Source organism: Ylistrum balloti, unplaced genomic scaffold (genome assembly GCF_031769215.1).
Source record: "Ylistrum balloti isolate Yb309-2 unplaced genomic scaffold, AGI_CSIRO_Ybal_v1 Utg370572, whole genome shotgun sequence".
Lineage (NCBI taxonomy): Eukaryota > Metazoa > Mollusca > Bivalvia > Pectinida > Pectinidae > Ylistrum > Ylistrum balloti.
In genome coordinates this window covers 401,927-428,200 of record NW_026782358.1, presented here as the reverse complement: position 1 = coordinate 428,200, position 26,274 = coordinate 401,927, and the positions used below count along the sequence as shown (strand labels likewise).

Here is a 26,274-nt window from a genome sequence, read left to right as displayed (position 1 = left end):
ACTGCATCAACACTCAAAATTCCCTCGCTTCAAACAATCCATTCCACAGATCAAAATCACATGACTAAAATTGGAGAAAACTTCAGTCCAAGATCAAACTCGAAAGGCATCTTTTCATATGTTTGTAATCCCATGTCATAACTTATCCTCTCCTACAGCAAAAGCATCCCACTAATTTACGCCGGCATGTCTCTGTGTCATAATTTTTAAAAAAAAGTGTGTGTAATTTTTTTGCCTGTAGTGTTTTGCAATGGTTTGATCATGAGACATATGTACAAGGTGCCTCAGTTCCCCAAACGAATCTGGTATTGTTAGAAAGTAAAGTAACAGGAGCTATATATATGTGCAACATACTTATTCTTGTTTTTTTTTTTTTTTTCGGGAAAACTTATCAGCACTTCTGACTGGACATTATCAAATTGTTAAAAAATGGCACCAAAAAGGAAAGTATCAGTCATTAAAGACCAGTTCAATTCAGCGGAACCTGATATAAATGTGAAAAGGAAAAGACAATGTAAGAATGAACCTAGTAATAAGATCACTCAACCTAAAGAAAAACAGGCTGAAAAAGCTGTTAAAAGGAATGCAAAATCTCAAGTAAAAAAGGAAGTGACAGTAAATCCTGTGGACTCTAAAGATGATAGTTCGCATAGGAAACTCTCAGGTAAAGTCAAGAAAAAAACAGAAACAACAGTTCCAAATGGTAAATTAAAGGCACCAAGGAAAGGGAAGAATGCCGGAAAAACAAACAACAGTGTAAAAGAAAAGAACTCTGGACAAGTAAATCTTGAAATTGCCAAAAAGCAAAACAAGATTTGTAATGAGTCAGGATCTGAAAAATTTATCAAGTGTGAAGATGAAATTTCTGATCTTGGTTATTTTGATCCTTTAGCAAGTTTACGTGATAAAGCAAACAGCATACAAAATACATCAGGATTTGATATTGATTATATGAGTTCTTGCAGTAGTGATGACAGTGAGTCTGAAGTAGAGGATCAAAAGTTGGCATTATCCTCAACAAGTTTGAAAACAAGTTCTATTAATGAGGGCAAAGTTCTTGGTAAAACCTCAGAAGAGTCAGAGCAAAAAAAGAAAGACTTGATCACAGACGCATCTGAAGTTTTGCATTTAACAAACAGTTTAAGGTCTTCAGATGATGACTTTGAGACTTCACAGGTAACAACACCAGGCAGAAAGAGAAAAGCTTGTTTAAAGACAAGTGGAAGTGGTAAACAAGAAAAAAGGAAAAAAATTATCAAAACAAAAAGTGAGAAAGTGGAGAAATCATCCCAAAAGAGCAAAAGTAAGCAATTATCTACGCCAAAACACGAAAGTAAAGATGGTGTTGTGGAAAGATTGAAAGTAATGAAAACAGATGTTATAAAAACAGAAATTAATAAGGGTAGACAGAATCTATTGAAACATCTGGATGAATCTGATGTAGCATCTGTGTTGATGGTGATGGAGGGCAAAAAGAAGGGGGACAGCTCTGAGGCAGGTCCATCAGGGTCACTCAATGAGTCCAGTTTGTCTGATGAAGAGAGCACCATGGATAGCAGTGAGGATGAGGGAGGCTGGGAAGATGTACAAGGTATGTATACTGGTGCACTGAAACATTTAAGTTCTCATTTGAAGGTTTTAATTTTTTTGGCAATTTTGCAAAATTGATTCATTAGGCAAAAAGTATTGAACACCTGTTGTACCTATTTCTGAACATTTTCTTTTGGTTTGTTATATCAAAAGAAAAAACGTGCTTACAACACAACCAGTAGAAGATTGGATTTAGGAACATTCACATTCTAAGTGTGAAGACTAAGTTTAGGCTAAGATCCCTGGATTATTTTGTACATTTCTGGTTCTGATTTTTGGGAGCACTACTTTTGGATGGTCTTTAAAATTGGAAAATAAGGCATGTTTCATCTTCTTTTCAATATATGCCAGTTTGTAAAAGTTTAAACATTTAAACATCAGAAAAACAGAATGTGAACAGCAAGTATTTTTTTAGATCTAGGAAAATTGGTGAATTTTCTTATACATTATAGTTCAGTTTTACATACTTAGCATATAGTAATTGTTTCTGTTATATATATCTTATGATAAATGAATTCCTTGATTAATTATTTTCTGTGTTTGGCAGATGACCCATCTCAGCGTTCACCTAAGAAGAATCAGCTGCCTGAAGGAGGTGTTGAAATCACAATAGATGCTCCTGAACTTTTCAAAAAAAGGTACTCTACCAGATTTATGGATCAGTATTAATGACTATACTGATATGAGATTATTTGTATGTTAGTGTACACTGTACATTATATATCAGTATACTGTAAAACATATATCCTTTGCAAGAGTCTCATACCTGCATAATTCTTACTTATAATCAGTTTTGAAAATTCAGGGGCACAAGAAATCCAGGTGTAACTTATGAAGTTTTGGAGTAATTGACAGTTAAAGTCTACATCTATTAATTGATGCGGAAAAGAAATTGACAAGTCGATAGTAATGTAGCTTTTTAAATGTTGAGATCTTTTTTGCATTGGTACTCATTGTAACATATGTCAGATATTTATTTGAGAAATTTATAAGTAATGTTGTTTAAATGATGATACATGGATACATAATAGCAAATTTTTGATGGATTCAGCTTATAATCATGACTACAGAAATTATATAATTTCTTTAGTTCTGTCCAATCATAAGCAGTGCTTTTTATTTTCTATTCACAACATTGAATTTAAAATCAGAGTGATGCTTTCTGTTAACATATGTTATATATTGGTAGAGATTGTATCGCACTTAAACATGACGAAGTGTTATTTTGTTTTTGGGGATATAACAGGAAAAAGAAACAGTTTGACTGGAAGCAATACGTACAGCGTCAAATCAACAGATTTCAGAAGGGTGTACGGGAAGATATTCACAAGGTACGTTAGAGATATTGAAGGATATTCACTTAGTAGGAATTGATCACAAGGTATCTGTATCTAATCACAAAGTTTATAGATAATTCTACAAACACTGGATTAGTTTCAAGATTAAGTTGTGAATTAGCCCAAAAATCAGGTATCGCATTGAAAGTTCAGTAGTCATTTCATAACCATCTACAAATACACATGTAATGAGTCTGACACCAACATGAAAATAAGTTTTACCATCTCTAATGTTCTGAGGCAAGGTCATAGTCAGTTTATGAATTTTTTATATCCATTTGTCATGTGAAAGTGTTGTGTCAGAAAGAGTTCTTAATCAGTTATTGGCTAGATTTATCCTAATGACTGAGCCAAATATAAAGATATTAGTTTTCTTTTGACCTGTGAACCTTTTGTCTGACCCTGACCTCTGATCTAAACAGGTTCACTTGATGTGCCTACTTGTAAGAGGTATGTACCTGAACAGATTGTGTAACTGCCCACATCTGACAGCCCAAGCGATATCCATCACCCCTGATGAGTTTAGCAGCCGTCACCCTAATAGCATCACCATGGCAACGCTGTCTAAAATGGTCGAATGGTTCAAGTCAGTGATTGCTATCAATGAAGGACAGTCTGAAAAAGAGGAAATGGTAAATAGAAGATAGTTAAAAATAGCAGGAGATAAGTCAATGCTTTCTCTGTATTATTATGTGTCTTTTTAGCCATTGAAAAAAATCATGATTATTTGCATTACTCAAGGCTTTTAGTCTTACTGCAGTAATTGGAATAAGTTCCAAATATTACTTCAAAATTAGTTTGATTGAAATAATTTGAAAAAAATGACAAAAGTGATACTTAGAAATTTTGTGGAAAGTAGAAAAATTGTGTAGCTCTTTTTTATCTACTTTTCAGGCACATGTATTACAAAAGGACTTTGAAGAGAAGAGGACAAACAATCTATTTGAGTTTGTACTAGTGAGTATCAAGGTTGACAGATATGTTGGTCGAGTCATTTGTTGAGCTTGTATATGACATGGTGTGGCGAGGCACTTATTGTCCATAATAACTCTGTCAACTATTTCTTCAGAAGACCCATCCTTATCATCAAGGTGTTTTCTTACACAGGTCATATTGAATCCTCCTTGATATTGAAATTATCAATAGATTATTTTATGAAATGAACTATAGCTGTATATACTGTACACACCAAACTGAGATGAATTTAACACAAGGTAAATACAGTATTTGTGTATTATATGATAAAGAATGTTGACAATTGGAATTGATGCTCACTCACATAGATTTTATTCCTGGTGATAATTTTCTCAATTTTCTATTGATCGCAAAATCAATGAAAGGTTTGTTTATGGTTCATTGTAAGTAAACACCTGGTAATGCCTGTTGATATCAACTTTGTTTTTTCAAAATCTAGCACAAGATACCTTATAAGTCTCAGTAAAACATTGGCCATTAGAGTTAGTGTTGGAGATTGTTGTTACTGTAATGTTTATTTTTCCTCAGCTGTTTATCATTCTACTTCGGAGTATGGGTCTGGAAGTACGTCTTGTGATGTCTCTGCAGCCATTGTCCTCAAAACCTGTGAAGGTAGGAAACTAAAATTTTGCTACATTTCTTTGAAGAACGGTTTGAATATCATTGTCATTTCTTCACTTTGTTTGATATTGTCAAGATTCGTCTAATTAAATTCACATTTAAATAAAGCTTGAATCAAAAATATGACCTGGTATTTATTGACCCTGAAATCAAGTTCTGTCACTAAATATGATTTATGAGTTTCATGATGTGATTGCTTGATATCGAAATTTCTTCACAACTTATAATATTTGATCACATAACTAATTTATTATCAGGGAAATAACACTACATTAATTTTTGTTATGACACATGATTGTTATATGATCTTGAAGAATGTGATTGGCAGATTTCAATTGTTTCCTTTGTGACATCACAGCTTCATGTTGTCATTTCACTGTGACCTAAGAAGGAATGTGAGAATATCAGCGATGTAGATTTTGTATTGGTCTTATACAATGTTGCTTTATGATTGTTTGCAAAAATATCTTAATTATGCAATAATCATAATCATAACTTCGTTGTTATCTCTTATGAGATTTGTAATAGTTTTCACTTAGCCTGCCAGAGGCTTTGTAAAATGAAAAATTCTCGTTTTGGGGAACCTGATGTTAATGGCAACATATGTGAAATCCTCTGTTTACAATATCTAGATTAGAAAAGCAACTCTCCTGGGATTATTTCCTACAGCAGAGGACTCGGTGCCTGATTCACACATCCTACAACAAAATATATATAATTGCTGAACATTTAGAGATATGAATACAATCATGTAATCAGCCAATATGATGGCCCTAGACTCTAAAATCTTCGGTTATTATATCAAAATTGTGGCAGTTACTATATCAAAATTGTGGCAGTTATTATATCAAAATTGTGGCAGTTATTATATAAAAATTGTGAAGTTGGAATCCCTATATATAGCCATACGATTGCTGTATATGAATTCTCAGTATTTGGTTTGTGGTTTAGGATGAGGCTTCATCAAAGTTGAAGAGAAAGTCATCATCAAATGGGAAAAGTTCAACTGCCGCTAAACCTGCTAAAAAATCTGAGGTGAAGGCTGGGGAACACAATGGAGAAAGCAATTCACAGACTAAAAAACTACAACAGAAAAAAGGCACAAAGACAACAAAAGGAAAAACTTCCAAATATTTCAATAGTTCAGATGGTGAAATGAAAGTTGTGAAATTGAAAGGTAAAGCAAATGCAAGGAAAACAGATCTCAAGGAACAGGGTTGTGATTTAAAAGATGTATCGGAAAAATATAAAATGAAAAGTAGAAGTTTGAGGTCACGAGGTTCAAAGGTCAAACCATCAAGTTACAAGCAGGGTAGTGATGAGGAGGAAGAGGAGACTGACTCTGATGAAAGTTTCATACCAGTTAGTGACACTGAGAATGATGATTCAGTAAAGCCGAAGATCAAAAGGAAAACCAAACAAGTACAGAAAGGCAGGAAATGTAAAGAAGTTAGGTCAGCTGAATCAAATAGCAGTGACAATGAAAGGTATGTTATCAGTATGATATATGGATGTTTTTGCTTCTTTTATCACCCTGTGAACAGCCAGGATCATTTTGTGGCTGGTCACATACCATCAAGAGCAGTTACAGTTAGGTGTCTTACTTTAGGACAACCACATTATCACAGACCAACCCATTTTCTGCTCCCTGAAAAACAAGAACCGTTAAAGGTTGGGAGCATCAAATCACCCACCTTGATTCTTCAGACAAGGCCATGTAAGCAAATGCCCTATTGACTGAGCTCTTATGGCCTCCATCTAGTATAGACATCATCAGCCTTAAACATTTATGTTGTCTATTGATATATAAAATTATCTATTATTGAGTTCATTTTTGAACATCTTCAGGTATGTTTTCAATCTAAGGAAAACTTAAAAATGAAATAGAAGATGCAATTATTTCAATATTGTGACAGGTATTTGAACAACATCCATGCAAATTTAAACATTCCATGGCAATATTTTGTTATGTGTGTTTGACTGTTTTCACACATGTTGTTTCTATACATGTTACTATACATGTAAACAAATTGGGCTGTGAACTCAATTTCAGTCTATTATATTTTGACTCCACTCATCCTGTTAGACTTTTATGGGAATTTGTTTCATCCATATTAGACTTACAGTTGTATTCAGGTGTATTTATGTTAGAAAATTATAAAATTCCTTTCATCCTTGTGAAAAATGAAAAAAGGGACACACTGAGGAACATTTCAAGAAAATATACATCAGCTGATAGCAAAAAGTACATAAAAGTTTTCTGGTATGTTATAAATGTTATCGGTGTGTTTTTGTTATTTACAAATAGCAGTAAATAATAACATTTTTCTGTTATGAATAGTGACTTTGAACCGGATCAGACACAATTCCGTAGTCCTCTGACGACAAAGAAACCTTTGAAAAACAACAGAAAAGTTTTGTCTTCCGACTCTGATGAGACCAATAGTGGTAACACAGCTAGATCAGGTAAGGTCTCTGTTACTGTTAGATTTATGACATAAACATTTATGTGTTACTTATAATGTTAAAGTGTTAGTTTTACAAAATGTGACTTCTGATCGGTTACTTTGTGTTTTCGTTACAGGTTGTGACCAATGGATGGGGGATTAAACATGACTTTTGATGGGTTACTTTGTGTTTTTGTTACAGGTTGTGACCAGTGGGTGGAAGTTTACTTGAAGACAGAGAAGAAGTGGATATGTATGTATTGACATGATATTACATGTACTTTATAGAGATAAAAAGTTTTCTACCTTTAACATGTTCAATAAATATGCATACCTGCATCTATGTTAACCCTTTCGGCACTGTAGGCGACTTAAGTTGACATGCAGACAGGCCGCAGTAGGCGACTTTAGTCGACAATTTTTGTCATTGTTTTTGGATATTTTCTGGAAAATATTTGGCGCTGAGCTGTGCATTGTGAGAGATATTTGGCACTTAGCTGTACATTGTGAGAGATATTTGGCGCTGAAAGAGTTAATATTGACAAAGAGAATTAAAGTCTGAAATATGCACTCAATCTTAAGGTCAAATACTGCTAGTTAGAATATGTACAGTTGTTGGACTCTATTAATTACTTGAGAGGGATTATTGATATCTATCAGTCTGTCTATCCATCAGTCTCACCTGCGGTTTTCAGGGTTATTGTTATCACTCTTGTAGATAGAGTTATTGCCCTTTGCTTTAATGGAGACACAGAGTCTGTTTCAGTCTTAGTCTACACTGATGGAGAGCAGAATCGGTTTCTGTCTTTGCAGTCTTTCAGGGCTTTTTTTCTTGATCTTTTAATATATTCAGATTGTGATTTCACTGAAATCCTATTGGATATATGGTGCTCTCAGTTGACTTCTACCTATGCTATTTCTAGGTGTGAATTTCATCAAATGGGAACTCAATGCACCATACGCTATAGAAAGTCATGCAACTCAACCAGTTCATTATGTTCTAGCACATGATAATAGTAAGTATAACCATATATCAAAAGATAAGTGAATACTAAACATCTATCATGTCTCAGGTTAATTTATATCTCCAGACTCGGACTACACTATCCAGGCTGTGACATATCAGTAATGTGTAGCTAATTACCAGCCTATCATCTGTGAATACATTCTCTATTATTATGTAATGTTTTATTTACTGTAACTGGGATATGAATCTTCCAAATTAACAAAGACCACTTTTCATACTGAAAACATTCAGAAGAATGTTTAGACCAAATAGGAAGTTTCTATCATTTCCCCTCTTTTGTCAGCAAATTTTCAAAACATTTTTTCAAGACAAAATGTATTTTTCTCCGACATTCAAAATGGTCAGACAAAGTTTGGAACTCAAGGTTAACCTGCCAAGATTTCTAGTGTGTGATTTAATAGTTGAATATATTGAAACAATGATATATAGTACACTCCCTACCAATCCTATACCCACATTGCACTACTGTTGTACTCCCTACCAATCCTATACCTACATTGTACTACTCTTGTATTCTCTACCAATCCTATACCTACATTGTACTACTGTTGTACTCTCTACCAATCCTATACCTACATTGTACTACTGTTGTACTCCCTACCAATCCTATACCTACATTGTACTACTGTTGTACTCTCTACCAATCCTATACCTACATTGTACTACTGTTGTACTCTCTACCAATCCTATACCTACATTGTACTACTGTTGTACTCTCTACCAATCCTATACCCACATTGTACTACTGTTGTACTCTATACCAATCCTATACCTACATTGTACTACTGTTGTACTCTCTACCAATCCTATACCCACATTGTACTACTGTTGTACTCTATACCAATCCTATACCTACATTGTACTACTGTTGTACTCTCTACCAATCCTATACCCACATTGTACTACTGTTGTACTCTATACCAATCCTATACCTACATTGTACTACTGTTGTACTCTCTACCAATCCTATACCCATATTGTACTACTGTTGTACTCTCTACCAATCCTATACCTACATTGTACTACTGTTGTACTCTCTACCAATCCTATACCCATATTGTACTACTGTTGTACTCTCTACCAATCCTATACCTACATTGTACTACTGTTGTACTCTCTACCAATCCTATACCCATATTGTACTACTGTTGTATTCTCTACCAATCCTATACCTACATTGTACTACTGTTGTACTCTCTACCAATCCTATACCTACATTGTACTACTGTTGTACTCTATACCAATCCTATACCCACATTGTACTACTGTTGTACTCTATACCAATCCTATACCTACATTGTACTACTGTTGTACTCTATACCAATCCTATACCTACATTGTACTACTGTTGTACTCTCTACCAATCCTATACCTACATTGTACTACTGTTGTACTCTCTACCAATCCTATACCTACATTGTACTACTGTTGTACTCTCTACCAATCCTATACCTACATTGTACTACTGTTGTACTCTATACCAATCCTATACCTACATTGTACTACTGTTGTACTCTCTACCAATCCTATACCTACATTGTACTACTGTTGTACTCTCTACCAATCCTATACCTACATTGTACTACTGTTGTACTCTCTACCAATCCTATACCTACATTGTACTACTGTTGTCAGAGGGTCATATAAAGGACGTGACAGCAAGGTATGCAGCCAATTGGCTGACCGACACCCGTAAACTAAGGGCAGACCCCGATTGGATAGAGGAGATGTATGCCCCATTCTTAGACCCTGATACAGAAGCTGGAGAGAAGGAGGACACAGCCATTAAAGGTGAGCAGTAGTTGGCAGCTCTGTCTTCGGGCGAAAAGAGAGTTCAAAGAAATAACGAAAAATTAGATTGCTATTTCTTAGACAATATCACACATATTGTCTAACTCTTAACTTTCTGCAGTTAAGGTAAGAACACCTGACAAACTAGCATATTCGAATGGGCTGCGATGTTTCAATCAATAGAGACTTGGCCTTCACATTCCCAGGTGAAGATATGAGATGTAGTATCACACCAACTATGGTTTGTTTCTCTGAATTCTTGGGATCAGTTTATGCTTTTGTGTTTATGTTCTTGAGCAAGTCACATTACCACAGGCTTCCCGGTAATTGATCATAGAGGTTACCTCCCCTGAATAATCTAATGACTTTAAATATGCATGGGGTAATAAGTCCAGCCAGCAAACTCTACCTTTATTGTCTGATACTTTCCTAGTGATTCAACAAATATGATTTTATCACTACCAGTCACTAATGTATGAAGAAAAACAGTTTTGAATAGTGTTTTGGATAGATGCATTATGGTATTTAGCAGAGGTCCTTCCAATGTGGTGAACGCGTTTTAAATTTGCTTTCTGAAATATACATTGAATTCTGATTTTGGAAGTTTCAGTTTTTGAAATTGCTTATTAATTATTATTTTGCTTTCTAGATACTTTGATCAGACGTCCGATGCCGACAAGTGTTGGGGCTTTTAAGGGACATCCTTTGTAAGTATTGGCTGTCATTGATATCTCTTACTGGATAGACAAACAAGGTTAAATTTTACACTGACAAGTACAGTTTTAAATTGTTAATGGTGATGCAAGGTCATGTGATTGAAGTCGTCCTATACAAAGTTAGACACATGAGAGGTTCTGTATATATCTGTTGGAGCTGTATTGTGATAAGGTCTCGTCCAAGCATCACTTAAATTATAAAGTTACCCAGCATTAGACAAGACCATCTCCATAAACTTAATACCTGTCTCAGTCACTGCTGCCAGAAATTCATCATGTAGTCAAGGTTTCCAGTAATCCTGTACATTATTTATACAAATGTACCAAGATATTGGTGGAATATTCTGATGTGATATTGAACAAAGTCACTGAACCATGAAAAGTAGGTCAAGTCACTGTCAGATATATATTTTTTTCTGAAGAATAATCCTGGCCACATCATTGATGCAAATTCAATCTGTTAAAACTTCATAGCTACATGGTGAAAGTTAATACAAAACTTATTCAAGAACCTTTAAGGTTATACCTATAGCAAAACAGAGTCTGTTTCTGTCTCAATCTACACTGATGGAGACACAGAGCCTGTTCTGTCTTAATCAGTACTAATGGAGACACAGAGCCTGTTTCTGTCTTAGTCAATACTGATGGAGACACAGAGTCTGTTTCTGTCTTAGTCAATACTAATGGAGACACAGAGCCTGTTTCTGTCTTAGTCAATACTGATGGAGACACAGAGATTGGTTCTGTCTTAGTCAATACTGATGGAGACACAGAGCCTGTTTCTGTCTTAGTCAATACTGATGGAGACACAGAGACTGTTTCTGTCTTAGTCAATACTGATGGAGACACAGAGTCTGTTTCTGTCTTAGTCTAAACTGATGGAGACACAGAGCCTGTTTCTGTCTTAGTCTGTACTGATGGAGACACAGAGCCTGTTTCTGTCTTAAGTCAATACTGACAGACACAGAGCCTGTTTCTGTTTTAGTGATGGAGACACAGAGCCTGTTTCTGTCTTAGTCAATACTGATGGAGACACAGAGCCTGTTTCTGTCTTAGTCAATACTGATGGAGACACAGAGCCTGTTTCTGTCTTAGTCAATACTGATGGAGACACAGAGCCTGTTTCTGTCTTAGTCAATACTGATGGAGACACAGAGCCTGTTTCTGTCTTAGTCAATACTGATGGAGACACAGAGCCTGTTTCTGTCTTAGTCAATACTGATGGAGAGACACAGAGTCTGTTTCTGTCTTAGTCTATACTGATGGAGACACAGAGCCTGTTTCTGTCTTAGTCAATACTGATGGAGACACAGAGACTGTTTCTGTCTTAGTCAATACTGATGGAGACACAGAGCCTGTTTCTGTCTTAGTCAATACTGATGGAGACACGGAGCCTGTTTCTGTCTTAATCAATACTGATGGAGACACAGAGACTGTTTCTGTCTTAGTCAATACTGATGGAGACACAGAGACTGTTTCTGTCTTAGAATACTGATGGAGACACAGAGCCTGTTTCTGTCTTAGTCTAATACTGATGGAGACACAGAGCCCTGTCTTAGTCTACTGCACAGAGCCTGTTTCTGTCTTAGTCTACTGGTGGAGACACAGAGCCTGTTTCTGTCTTAGTCTATACTGATGGAGACACAGAGCCTGTTTCTGTCTCAGTCTACACTGATGGAGACACAGAGCCTGTTCCTGTCTTAGTCAATACTGATGGAGACACAGAGCCTGTTTCTGTCTTAGTCTATACTGATGGACAATCTTCTGAACCCCATAGCTGCTTAAATGGGGAAAAGATAATCAGGGTTTTCTTCTCCAGATCTTGTAGTACAATCTTCTGTAGTTTTGTGAGAACCATATCAAGAACCTCAGCTAAGTTTACATTTGGTTGCTATTCTGTATATTTAATATCTTGCTTGACGTATATCTTAAAAACAGGACTGAACTTGTAAAGCATTTGAGAAATCTTCTGACGCTCTATATATATCAGCCAATAAGCCCTCGCTAGGTAATAAGTCAGTTTATTTAAAACACAGATTGTAAAAATGCAAACAAACGTGATGTCATTATCCTGCAGTAAGGCCAGCTCCTCTTTAAGACCAAATTGATGTCTGGATTCTCAAAGTTTATCACAAGATAAAGGTAATGTAAACAGACTATTGTTGTTCTATACAAACTTTGAATCTCCTTTCTTATACACTAAAGGTATGCCCTGAAACGTCACCTGCTTAAGTTTGAAGCTATCTACCCAAATTCTGCTGTACCACTTGGGTTTATTCGGGGAGAGCCTGTATATGCACGGGACTGTGTTCATGTTGTGAGTAGAATTTTTAAAACATAACTTTTTTCTCTCTTTTTTTTTTGGGAGATGTGCAACCATATTTACACGATATTGGATTTGGTTATTAGCCTGTTCACATTTTTATTTGCATTACTTCCTCTACATACATTAAGAAATAACATGTTTCATTTATGGTTTAGAAAATTAAAGATAAATAAAAAAATCAAAGAAAATAGAGAAAAAAAAAAAGAAAAAAACAGAGCTATGAGGTCTAGTGTCATCATTATTGAATGGAATTTTTTCTGGTGTCAAAAAATATCCAAAAGAATGGACTATTAAGTTTATTCCCATAATTTACTACTGAAAACAGAAAAAATAATAAAACAAAAATATTTTTAACATTATATTGCTTTTTAGTTACACTCCAGAGAAAATTGGCTCAAAGAAGGACGAGCCGTCAGGGTGAGTACTTGATCATGAGACCGTGTGGTGTATTTCATACTTCTGAGTACACTTTGTCTGTAAAAGGATGAAATATTCTAAAAAAAAATAATTCTGATGTTGAGGTTTTGAACCCTGGAATTTGTTTATCTCGAATAATAAAGTAACAAACATGCATATTTGAAAATCTCTCTCTGGAAGTAAAACCAATGTATTTAAAACTTACATGCCATTTTGATCCATGTTATCAGTCATTCAAAATCCCATACATGACACTGATTCATGAGAGTCAATGAGATTTATTTTTAGTTAAAAAAATTCAGTTTATGGTTTATGGTTAGGCAAGGACTACTACAGTAAACATCCACTTAACCCCGGGACTCAAAAAATAAATTACTTGTACCTATGGTTTGATTTTCTGCTTAATACTTGTAAGTAAACTGCTGATTAAATTCTATAGAACATACTGGGTACTACATAACAGGTACTGGAGTCCTTTGATTTATTCATTCTAATCATTAATGGTTTCTAAAGATGTTATTTTCTGTTAACAGCTGGGCGAGGAGTCCTACAAAATGGTAAAGTCCAGACCCAAATGGGTAAGTGATATCTTCTTTTGTATCTCTTCCATTGGCCTTTAACAAGGTATGGGCTTATTACCTGATAAAGTTATAGGTACACCAAAACCTTCCATGTTACTCTACAAAGTAAATTTGTACACAGACTTTTTCATTTTATTATCAAGAATCGGCCAAAGGAAAATCCAGATGCACTTGACCTTGAACTATTTGGAGAATGGCAAACAGAAGATTACATTCCACCACCTGCTGTTGATGTGAGTTATCTCCCTTTGACATGCAAAGAAATGTTTTAAAAGTGTAAAAAAAAAAGTGTTAAATGTCTTTATTTACTTACTTTGAATGATATTAAACAAAAATGGGCAAAAGTAAAGAAAAGAGAATGTATTTAAGAATGACTGCATATAGAAAATAAGCAAATTTCAAAGACGGCTTCTGAAAAGATTGTTAATGATTTCAGTTACGTTGTTCAATACTATTGTAGGGTAAGGTTCCACGGAATGAATATGGTAATGTGGAACTCTTCAAGCCCAGCATGTTACCAGCAGGAACAGTGTATTTGAAAGGCAAGTCTATACATATAGTGTCCAAACACAGTAATAAAATCAGGGACTTAAGATTACTGCCATTCTCACATAACTGTACTTATTGCTTAAGGTCAGTAATAATTTGTAACAAATACTGAAAGTTTCAAAGTGATCTTATTTGATGTTTGGAAAGGTGACATTGTGCACATGACTGTTCAGTTTCATAACAAGACATTTCTCTAGGTCCACATAAAGTCAGCAGTGAACAGCCTCATACAGTTAATCATGACCATATTGTAAAATTACACATGTGGCTTTTTGGGAAAAAACATCAACTGTGAAATGGTCAGTATAAAAACACTGGAAATCACGGACAATCATTTAAAGACATTTCAATAACACTTGAAAGTTTCAGAAAAAAAACTACTGTAAACACTTTAAAAACATCTAAATGCAAAATGCTTATTTGGGTATAAGGAGGGTACATGCATATGGCAGGGGAAGATGAGGAAGTTACAAACACTCTTCAAGACTCACATTTGTCAACTTGATAATATTCCTCCTCAGGTTGTTACACTCTATGTAGCCCAAAGGGATTGGAAGATGTTATTTATCTTGTATATGTATATGTCTTTATATTTCAGTACCTGGATTAAACAAAGTTGCGAAAAAACTTGGTGTGGACTGTGTGCCAGCCATGTTGGGATGGGACACTCACTGCGGCTTCTCCCACCCAGTGTAAGTAAGGAGCTGAGAGTATCCAGAAAGACCTTGTGATCACAACAATATATTGACTGTGGTTGTGTATAAGAGGCTGCAATACAGAGTGTAGTCTAATCTAGATCGTTACACACAAGTTCACCTGTAGTGCACAAGGAAAAAGACTTCTAGTTCACAAGAACAGACTACAAGTAACTAGAATTGCACTAGGGCCTAAACTGGTTATATGAAAAAAATCCTTGATAAGTAATAGGTAGAGCCCATCTTACATCAGAACCTGGGCCTTGTGTTTATGTAATTAACCTGCGGTGTTACACGCAGCCTCATGGTGTTTCAGCCCACTGACTATATATACAAACCAAGTCTACTTGTGGTTTTATCTGTTAGGCTGCAGGAATACCTTATATTACAGTACTATCTGTTTGGTACCATATCATTGAATGAATAATGTATTATGATAAAAATGGAACATAAAACTTTAAAATCTTAAATATCAAATTCAAAGGAGGGGTAATTGCTGTTTATAGCCGAGTGTATGACTTTTCGATACTTTTACTAATAAAAATATTATGTTATAAAAAAAATGAGACTAACATATATGTCAAATGCTGTCCAGTGATATATCAACATTAACAGTTCATGTTTTCTTGAGAATGACAAAACAGACAAATGGTTTAATGTAAGATTGGTATATGATTTATTTATAAGATATTGTTTTTAGATTTATACTAAGTAACTGTTAAACTGGGTATTTTTACATTTCTCACAGTCTCCACACAATTTAATATTCAAATATTAAATGTTATTGCTTTATTTCATGGGAGGATCCAGAAGTCAGGTGTTGCAAATAGGTCTGTTCTGATTTAACATTTAACTCCCCTTCTCCTATTGTGTTATAGACTTGAGGGGTTTGTGGTGTGCGAGGAATATAAAGATATCCTACTGGCAGCTTGGGATGAGGATCAGGAAATTCAGCGCCAGAAGGAGGCTGAGGTCAGTAGACTTTTTTCATGACCCACAAAATCAACAAATCAGGCTGTTTTGGTGATTAGAGAAATCTCATTTCTTAGTCTTAATCTTAAATTATTGTAATACGAAGAAAAAGAGATCCAACGTCCAAGAGGTAAGGCTGGTAAGTCTGGTATCACTCCACAGCGGATTCCCTGAGGGAATACCGAGTCCGGTACCAAAGGATAGGTTAAAAAATCCGTAAGCAGGACCAGACAACGCCAATGAAGATCTTCTGTAACTTTATTAGTTGACTAGTTTCGGCACACTAGGTATGCCGTCCTCAGAACAGTGCAAATTCAAAAAGCAGGACTTTATATACTCCTGTGCCTAGCAACTACACATGTTATTTCCACCAATGTCAAAGAGAGTAAACTAGTTACAATGACGTAATTAGTTGGTGACGTCATAATGCAAGTAAACAGATAGTAGCGGAGTTTAAATTATTGTAGTTTACATTGCTCAGTCAGTGATGATAGAGCTCATGAAAATTGTTGTTGGTCAGGATATGAAGGTGTGAACGAGATAATGGAATACCATAAAATAATTTTTTAAATCTAATGTATCATATGTTGTCATTTCCAACCTAAATCCACCTCCAATGCATTTCCTGACACCGTAATCATCTTTTGATTCAAGGTTTACAGAAGTTGAATACACTGAGGTTGGATAATATTCTTAACCATGGAGTAGTTTTATGTTCAAAGGAATAGATCTCTTTTTAAGAGGGGAAGTTACTCTAAACGTTTCTTGTTACATTATTTGGAATACTTGATACAATTTCAGAAAAAGGAGAAGCGGGTGATAGCCAACTGGAAACTGCTGACCAAAGGCCTCCTGATTAAGGACAAACTGAAAGCAAGATTTGACCTTCAAACAAAAGTAATTATATTGACTTATCATACTTATAGAAATCTGTTATTGTAATTGAATGAATTTAATTTAATTACTTACATATCTAAAACATTGAAGTATAATTAGACTGACATCATAAACTTAGTAATGTTCATTATCAACACTCATGAGAAATGAATCATATCCATGATAAGTTGTCCATTTACAAGGACATCAAGATTTATTTCAAAAAAATATATAAAGAATGAATATTGAATGACAAAATTAATAACAAAAGAAAATATAATAACAGTAAGTTATCCTAGTAGGAGGCTCAGAAACATACTTAGTTTTACTGCAAATAAGCAGTCTCACCTCATGGAAAAAGATTCTCCATAAGTAGAGAGGAGGCTTCATTGCAAACATTCCCCCTTTCCATATTTGTTAACCATCTTGGTTAGTTATTGTACCTTAACACACAGTACATGACTATTTGTAGACAAATTCATTTGTGTTGATTTTGTATACATGTTGGGTTTTTTCTAGTCGTTTATGAGATAATTATAAGAGGAAAAAAAGGAATAATATTCTTGTTTATACTATTACATGTGGATGATTACAATATAGTAAGATTATTTCTAGGTTTGGTTAGTGATACTGCAACTGGAACAAAATAGATACATGTTTTATCACAGTTCATGCTGTACAGCTTGTGAATGAGGCATGTTCAAACATGACAAATGTCATGGAATTAAGAAAATTTTGGATGAAGTAAACTGTTGGAGTGTCAAAATTTTATCATTAACATGGTATAAAATGTAAGTTCTCATTTCTTTGCTAGGAAAGTTCAGAGATCCAATTGGAAAAATGTGATGATCCTACCGCTGTCAAAGCTGGAGACTTTGAAAAATCCTGGCCACAGAATAGGGAAAGCAAGAAAAAGAGAAAGAAAAAGTATGGCGAAGCAGAAGTGATCTGATGTCAAAATATTGTCTCACTGGAGTGATCTGATGTCAAAATATTGTTGGATTGGAGTGATCTGATGTCAAAATATTGTCTCACTGGAGTGATCTGATGTCAAAATATTGTTGGATTGGAATGATCTGATGTCAAAATATTGTTGGATTGGAGTGATCTGATATCAAATTAATGGCACACTTGAGAGATCTGACATCAAATTCATGGCACGCTGGAGTGATCTGATGTCAAAATATTGTCACACTGGAGTGATCTGACAGAGAATGTCCTATTGAAGTGTTCTGATGTCTAAACAATATAACATTGGAGTTATCTGATATCTAAATGTTGCAATTGAGTGATCTGATATCACACCATGGCATTGCAGTGATCTGACATCAAATAAAAATTGAGTTATTTAACATCAAACTGTAATACTGGAGTGGTCTGACATCACACCAGGACATTGCAGTGATCTGACATTAAATAAGAATTGAGTGATCTAACATGGGAGTGGTCTGGCATCACTATCATGTCACTTCTGACATTTTGTGAAATGTGCACCATATTGTTGTTTGTTGCATGTGAGATGTTTACTTTTGGTGCTAAGTTGTTGTAATGTGCAAAATTGTCTTTTTAGAAGTTTGGTTTTATTGAAGATGCATAATGACTTGAAATATGAGAAGAATGCTTTTTTCTTTTTATTTTTCAAAAGTTTTGCAAAGCCAAAACCAGCATTTCAATATTTTGTGATGTTCCATATTGTAAATAGGAGTTCAGTTCTCTTTATAGGCAGGAATTTCAAGAGCAAACACTATACCTTTAATCCCCACCTTAGGTTAGGGGGCCTATCACTTTGTTAGTATTTGGTGAGCAAGAGTGTCCATCAATGCATCTGTGGTCATCAGTGTACAACATATCTCATGAATACCTGAATTTAGTTTGCTGTGCCCAGCATCTATTTCTCAAGGAGTGGATAGCCCAAAGTAATGATATTTAGCAAGCAGCTTGCTGGGATGAAAGCCTTTAAATTTCATCACAAGGGTCAATCCTGTTAAAATATTTCAATATCAGTCAATAGAATGAGGGGCAAAAGATTTTAAACTTCACTGAAATTGAATAAGGCAATGGGGGATATTATTAAATGTTATCGAGGACTTAAGAAACTAGCAAGATCAAAGACCGAGGGAGTGGGGAGGGTAAGACAAGTTTGTAAAACAGGACCGTGTGATGCTAGATGTCGTAAAACGGAAACCATCAAGCAATGATAGAATATCATTTAGAACAGTAATAAATTTCATAACAAAAGTCAGCACAGAGGTCAAGAAATTCACTGGCAACTGGCTAAGATATGAAGTGATAATTGCCATAGGAAGTAAGCGTGGCCACAGCTCACTAGGAAATGGCAGTCATGTTGACACGTGAATTCTAATACCAACGCAAGGAAATGAGTCGCAGAATTAATGTTAATGTGATAGATCTGGGTTGTAAAATTGTTGATGTATCGGTAAGTGTTTGCACGATAATCCACAAACATGTTGGGGTGTCGAAGTATGGGCAACTAAAGTTTGGAGCCTTTTGTCACCTGTAACGACCTGGAGAGCTCAGCCGCATGTTGAGTAACTGGAAGGAACTTGAGGGACTCCGACACTCTCACTTCGGCTTACTAACTAGTAGTTACAGCAAAATCATATAAAAGTGAAAGCTTTATACTTTTCACATTGTCCCTGTGCAAAGCTAAAACTGCAAAAGTTCGTGATATGGTGCGGACTAAACAAAACACTTACAAAGTCACCACACTGGATGGTCTGCCACTACAATATCAATATACCTGGTCTAAGAGCGTTTTAATATTCCTTCGTAGGTAAACACATTGTAACGATAGTGATCAAATAATTGTTTTATTGAAATCAATCAGTAGTTTGTCTGAGTTGGAACATCCTCGTTACTCTAGGTGTACGCTCACTATTCTAAGTCTGTTTTGCACCCCTTGAACATGTCATGGCATTTTGAAGGTTCTAAGTGTAACTTGTTGCGGACAAGACATGGCCAGGTCGCATAACTACTGCATGTTGCATGTTGTAACGGCTTTTGAGTCGGGTGTCGTTTCTTTGTAATCTTCAAAGGACCGTATCAGCCTGTAATTGGACAGTTTTTACCCCGAGAATTCGTTCCAGACCAATCAAATAACTTCGCTTATGACTTCAATTTGCGATGACATGTCCCCGGGGTGTAGTGAGCGACGCCTGAGAATCGAGGCTGGGTTTGGAACAGGGTTTTTCGCTGTGAGATCACTGAAGCTGTAGGCGGTGAAAGGCATCTTCCAAAGCCACGCATTTCACTAAATTGTTCGGAAAAACACAACCCAACAAAAATATAAACACAAATCTGCTCTTTCAGTAATGTTAATTATTACTCCGCAGAATATTTGGACAATGTGCTGTTAGAATAGCCACTCGGTATAGCCATGACGGCTGTTCTGAGATCAAAACTCCATCCCTAATTACTCATTCCTCACAAATTCTAAAAGAAGTCTTCATTGTCACTAATAACCATATCTGTTATCTTGTCGTTTATGTGTAAAGACAAATTCATTTTTTTTCTTTTTATCTGAACCAATGCATTTCGTATCCATTTCTCATCCGGACAGCGAGTTAACCCCCTCATCCTTTGTGGTTCACCATGGCTGGGCTTCAACTGTATACGGTGGTGGAGCAGATTTGATCGAGTCATTTTGGACATATTCTGGGACATATGGAGGAAGTCCGGGTAGCTTCGGTGACACGCCCTCGTCTGGCGACTGGTGGTGGACTTGTTGGAAACCGCCTAGAAATATTTTATGTAAGAACGGTATTAGAGGAAAGGCTAAAAACTTCGTTATTAGTAAGCATATCGTTGGTATTAATTGATGGAGATTTAAAAGTACAAGATGGATGTGTGAAAATCAGGTTTGTCGTCAATGTGGTAGACAAAAAACAAACAAGCAAAAACAAAAAACAAAGATAGCACTGACACTAAACATCATTGTAACGTTGGAAATTAAAACATTTTCAAAACTTTCGCATGATTACAGAAATGCATTTTATGAGAACGCTAAATATAGAGTCTATAGTGTATGGTATGAATTACATAGATACATATGTGTTATAGTTAATTTTACTAGAAGATTGTAGAGTTACTGTTAAATGTAGGTGTATTCATTATATCGGTAATTTAATGGACCGTAACAGCAAATCACAGATTAATCGTTGGAACATTTCGGTTTCAACTCCTGGATAAACAGAAGATCAAAGTCAGACTCAGAAACACCGTTTGTTCTTATTTTCCAATCTCAAATACCTATGAAATGTTTAACCGTTCTTAACATTTTCTGAAAACAAAAAAGACATTGTTTCAGTACACATGTACCTATTGCTTGCGTGTCGATGACGGCCACGTCTATATGAAATGGGCGCGTGTCTACAGCTGCTGTAGAACTGAGTCTGGTGTCGTGTGGATAGGCACAAAAACCACATTGTCTACACACAAAGATGACCACAACCAGAAATATTCCGAACGCTATCAGGGAGCCCACTACAATCCAGGACAACTGGTCAGTCGAGCTGCAATAAATTTACTGGTCAATTTTCATATTCATACAGTTGTTACGATTGAATTCTATAAATCACTCTACCCACGTATAGAATATACGGTAGAATGTTTTCTTGTATTGATTCTGTCGGGTGTAATTCGAGGGCAATAAAGATAAATTTCTAGGATGATTTTCAAATTTTCAAATGAAACTTCTGTTCGTTACAATAATTATCACTAAAAAATGATCATAAAACTGATTGAAAGTATGTTCAGAATAACTCATGAAATGGAGCGATGATATTATGATTTATTGGATGGAGGAAAAACTAAAAATCATGACTTTCTAAAATGAATATGCAAGATTTCGATCCACAACACTCATAAGATAAAAACAAAGACTTACAGGCCGTAGTCGTACACGCTGTGGTATGTGTAGGCTCCAGCACAGCTTGGTGTGGCTTTCCCTTGGAAGAAAAAAACTTATAAAGGTTGATACACATGTGCATTACAATATAAAGATGTGCTAAATTCCCATTACACCCAATTAGTTTCCCGAGACACTCCTCATTTAGCGCTATATACTTATTTTAGAAGTGTTTTAAGGCAGTTTTCTGTGTATATTGCGCATTTCTCTTCCCATCAACACACAAGGTGCGAGTATTTTTTTTAATTTATTCATTTGGCGTAATATGACATCTTTGGGTATTTCCCATTTAGAATGTGAACACCGACAATGCCGATGTTGCAGATGTCGCCGGAAAATGGAACGTCAAACCTACGGCGTAACCGGCAACTCTGATAACAAAAAATAACGTCGTCAAACGTGGAACAACGGCTAAACTACCGGTCCGGCAGGTACGTTTTATTTACTAGCGACGTCAGTATTTTATATACTGTTAATATTATTGATAATTTATTGTCCGATTTTTTCATCGATATTAATATCATTGAATCGTTTTATTCAATATTTCACATCGTATAAGAGCTAGAGATGGATTGAATTCAATGACAAATTACTTTTAACAGGTTTTCACGAAGGAGCGTTTGTGCACCATGTGCGCGCCAAGGGAAAATATGGGCGATATCGCAATTGTTATCAACGACTAAAAAGTAATATTCCCGACTGAAAAATGAATATACCGCAGTGTATTATTATAAATACCGGTAAAAATGATCGAGTTTGTGGATATTCTCTATTTCCGTAAGGTACTGAACACGTCAAGTTACCTTTATACATATAAATGTCTTGAACTTAATCACTGTCGTGTACGTGGTCCGGAAGGGTAAATTCAAAATGGTGGCAAGTATGGATACTGTTAACATCCTGGCCCCAATCCTTTAAACCATTTAAGCTCTGCAGTAGATTTCTTGATCAAGTGTTACAAATATCCTATTAAGATGTGTATTTGAACAATATTTAACATTGGAGTACCTTTCGCATCTTATAAATAGCAGTAAATATCGAAATATTGGTTAAAATCTTAAAGTGCTTTTCAATGGAGGGAAATCTTTAACTTCAAAATATTGACAGAATGTTCATTTGCCCTCCATATGACTTATGGTTTAATTTTGACACAAAGATAAAAACATGATTGTCTATGGCGATGTCTGACTAAAGGACAACAAACACTTTAAGTGAATGTCTCTGGCGATGTCTGACTAAAGGACAACAAACACTTTAAGTGAATGTCTCTGGCGATGTCTGACTAAAGGACAACAAACACTGTAAGTGAATGTCTTTGGCGATGTCTGACTAAAGGACAACATACACTGTACGTGAATGTCTCTGGCGATGTCAGACTAAAGGACAACATACAATGTAAGTGAATGTCTCTGGCGATGTCTGACTAAAGGACAACAAACACTTTAAGTGAATGTCTCTGGCGATTTCAGACTAAAGGACAACATACACTTTAAGTGAATGTCTCTGGCGATGTCTGACTAAAGGACAACAAACACTGTAAGTGAATGTCTCTGGCGATGTCTGACTAAAGGACAACATACACTGTACGTGAATGTCTCTGGCGATGTCTGACTAAAGGACAACAAACACTTTAAGTGAATGTCTCTGGCGATGTCAGACTAAAGGACAACAAACACTGTAAGTGAATGTCTCTGGCGATGTCTGACTAAAGGACAACATACACTGTACGTGAATGTCTCTGGCGATGTCTGACTAAAGGACAACAAACACTGTAAGTGAATGTCTCTGGCGATGTCTGACTAAAGGACAACATACACTGTACGTGAATGTCTCTGGCGATGTCTGACTAAAGGACAACAAACACTGTAAGTGAATGTCTCTGGCGATGTCTGACTAAAGGACAACATACACTGTACGTGAATGTCTCTGGCGATGTCTGACTAAAGGACAACAAACACTGTAAGTGAATGTCTCTGGCGATGTCTGACTAAAGGACAACAAACACTGTAAGTGAATGTCTCTGGCGATGTCTGACTAAAGGACAACATACACTGTACGTGAATGTCTCTGGCGATGTCTGACTAAAGGACAACATACACTGTACGTGAATGTCTCTGGCGATGTCTGACTAAAGGACAACATACACTTTAAGTGAATGTTTAACAATAAGAAATAAATAATTAAATAAGCAAAAGAAATGTTTGAGGCGTACAGAATGATGATGAACTTAATTCATACATTGTTACATTATAAAAAATACTTACAAAGCATTAGCAAGATGACTGATAGTATCCTCATTATTGAACCAGCATTGGAGGAAGTCATCTTTTCTCATGGTGCCATAGAAACTATGAAATTTGTACCATCTATAAATACATATTCCGTTCTCCTAAGATGACTTCAATGTAAACAACAAAGTATATATTCCGATCTCTTAAGATGACGTCATATATCTTCAATGTAAACATAAACAAAATATATATTCCCGATCCCAGTTGATATCGCCGTTCTGTAATTTCCACGATAGGTGATGATGTCACAGAACTACCCAATCACAGCCTACGTCATCGTATTTTCAAACGTCTTCCAGCTTTGTTGTTGTCACCACACTATATAGTCACCACAAAACGTACTTGTGCTATATTTTCCCATCTTTGATGAAGTCTCCACACTAAATATTGTAATTTCAGAACTTGTCTCCAGTGACGTCAGAGAACAAGGAATGATATGTAATTCTGATACCTGCATGTATTCCAGATTTCTTTGTAATTTGTGCTTACGTCAGAAATCTTTCTAGAGTCAATTTTCTTTCTCTGTTATAGAGCTAAATATATTCTGGCATGGAGTTTAGTACATGTGTACATGACAATGACACTCGCCTATCGCACGTGAGATATCAGCTTGAAGTCTTCTTGATAAATGCACCAAAGATCAAACAAAGGTCAACCTACCTCGATTGTGTTGGCTGATTAGTGTAAGCTCCGTATGTGATAAAAGATTAGTGATGGGTACAATGTGATAGGGGACGACCTTATATTCTGTCCCGTTTCTAAAAGGTGTAGGAATTAAGTTGAACATAAAATTAACATAAAATCGAGTCGTTATATTGAGATAACCGAAACATTCGTGATTACAATATATTCTCTCTGTTTCCAATACCGGGCCTTATTGATTCCTGTGATCGGTATTGAGAGCTGACGAAAACATCTATAACAAAAGGTTTTGACATATTGGGCACGGAGGACATGACATTTGTAATCCAATAAGCACCATCACAATGTCTTTAGAATGAAAAGACATTCTACAAATACTGAAGAGTAGGGTAATTGTACTAATCCCAAGAAAACGAACCAAAAGAAGAAAATGAGAAAAAGTAATATATTTATAGTATACTGAGTTATTAAAAACTTAAATTATTCTGGTGCAATGAAAATTTTACTGCTGAGTTTTCATAAACTTGACATGCAATGCAGCTGATATCGATGCAAGAACGAGTAAGCAATTCTGTTTGGTTGACCATGTCATGTACACGAGATAAAGACATTGGATTATATATATATTTATGTATTTGTAATCATGTTTGTTTATCTATAGGGGTCACCTGCCTGACAACCTTTATATATTTGTTTATATATCAGTTACTTTGTGAATCAGGTGACAGATGAAGAATATTTGTCATACGTTTCCTATTTTGTTGTCATAAAGACAATATTTCTACTGCATCACAAACAATATTCAATGGACAGGGTTTTCTCACAAGATAATGGCTGCCGTGATAATTGTTTCAGAACGTTTACTGAACTGTTAAATGCTAAATATTAATTTTATTTATTTTACAACCATTGTGAAACAAATGATCCAACTTATCATAATCACTATTGTTTGTCCAGATAAAGCGTTCAATGCTCTTATTGTTTGACGAAAAGCCACGTTGTCATGGAAGTGACCCCTAACCTGTTCACTTCCATATTTGGGAAATGGACCCCCGGCATCGAGGTCTCGTGAACTGTCACACTTGGTGATATTGATTATATATATAACATAGGTTTTTTTTCTTTTTGAGAACGTATCATTACTGAAAAAGGAACTCTAAGAAAAAATAATCTTTCCAATTTCAATTCTTTAGAATTTACAGTTTCATCAATTTTGATTTCATAATTTAACTTCCGTTTAAACGTCCTGAGCCTGTTTTTCTTTTAGTTTTTATTTCACCGAGTTCATTCATCACTGATCTCTGAAACCAAAATCCTTCCACACAATAATTGTGCGACCGGAGAATACTCTGAATAAGTCTATAGAGCCTTGCCGCTGTAAGATTGCATTCATTTTCTTCATTTAAATACAAGTAATTCAGAGAAAAAACGTTGTTCTGTTGATGTCTTTTGAAGAGTGCAAAAGTTTCCAACACATTTTTGTATATTAATACT

General features: G+C 35.5%; 2 protein-coding genes across 2 annotated transcripts; one reads left to right on the top strand and one right to left on the bottom strand.

Annotated features, from left to right (window-relative positions):
- Positions 1-429: 429 nt before the first annotated feature.
- On the top strand, positions 430-18,499 carry LOC132556473 (DNA repair protein complementing XP-C cells-like). The gene is made up of 21 exons (XM_060220883.1): positions 430-1,591; positions 2,138-2,228; positions 2,837-2,921; positions 3,350-3,559; positions 3,822-3,884; positions 4,431-4,514; positions 5,475-6,010; positions 6,865-6,989; positions 7,173-7,223; positions 7,894-7,986; positions 9,633-9,788; positions 10,438-10,495; positions 12,710-12,821; positions 13,203-13,247; positions 13,781-13,825; positions 13,972-14,061; positions 14,289-14,370; positions 14,976-15,069; positions 15,951-16,044; positions 16,846-16,941; positions 17,735-18,499. The coding sequence occupies exons 1-21, from the start codon at positions 430-432 to the stop codon at positions 17,870-17,872; spliced, it is 3,510 nt and encodes a 1,169-aa protein (XP_060076866.1). The 3' UTR covers positions 17,873-18,499.
- Positions 18,500-20,527: 2,028 nt separating this feature from the next.
- LOC132556495 (uncharacterized) lies at positions 20,528-24,145 on the bottom strand. The gene is made up of 4 exons (XM_060220904.1): positions 24,112-24,145; positions 21,827-21,887; positions 21,259-21,452; positions 20,528-20,676 (listed from the first exon to the last, which is right to left on the bottom strand). The coding sequence occupies exons 1-4, from the start codon at positions 24,143-24,145 to the stop codon at positions 20,528-20,530; spliced, it is 438 nt and encodes a 145-aa protein (XP_060076887.1).
- Between the last annotated feature and the right edge of the window lie 2,129 nt (positions 24,146-26,274).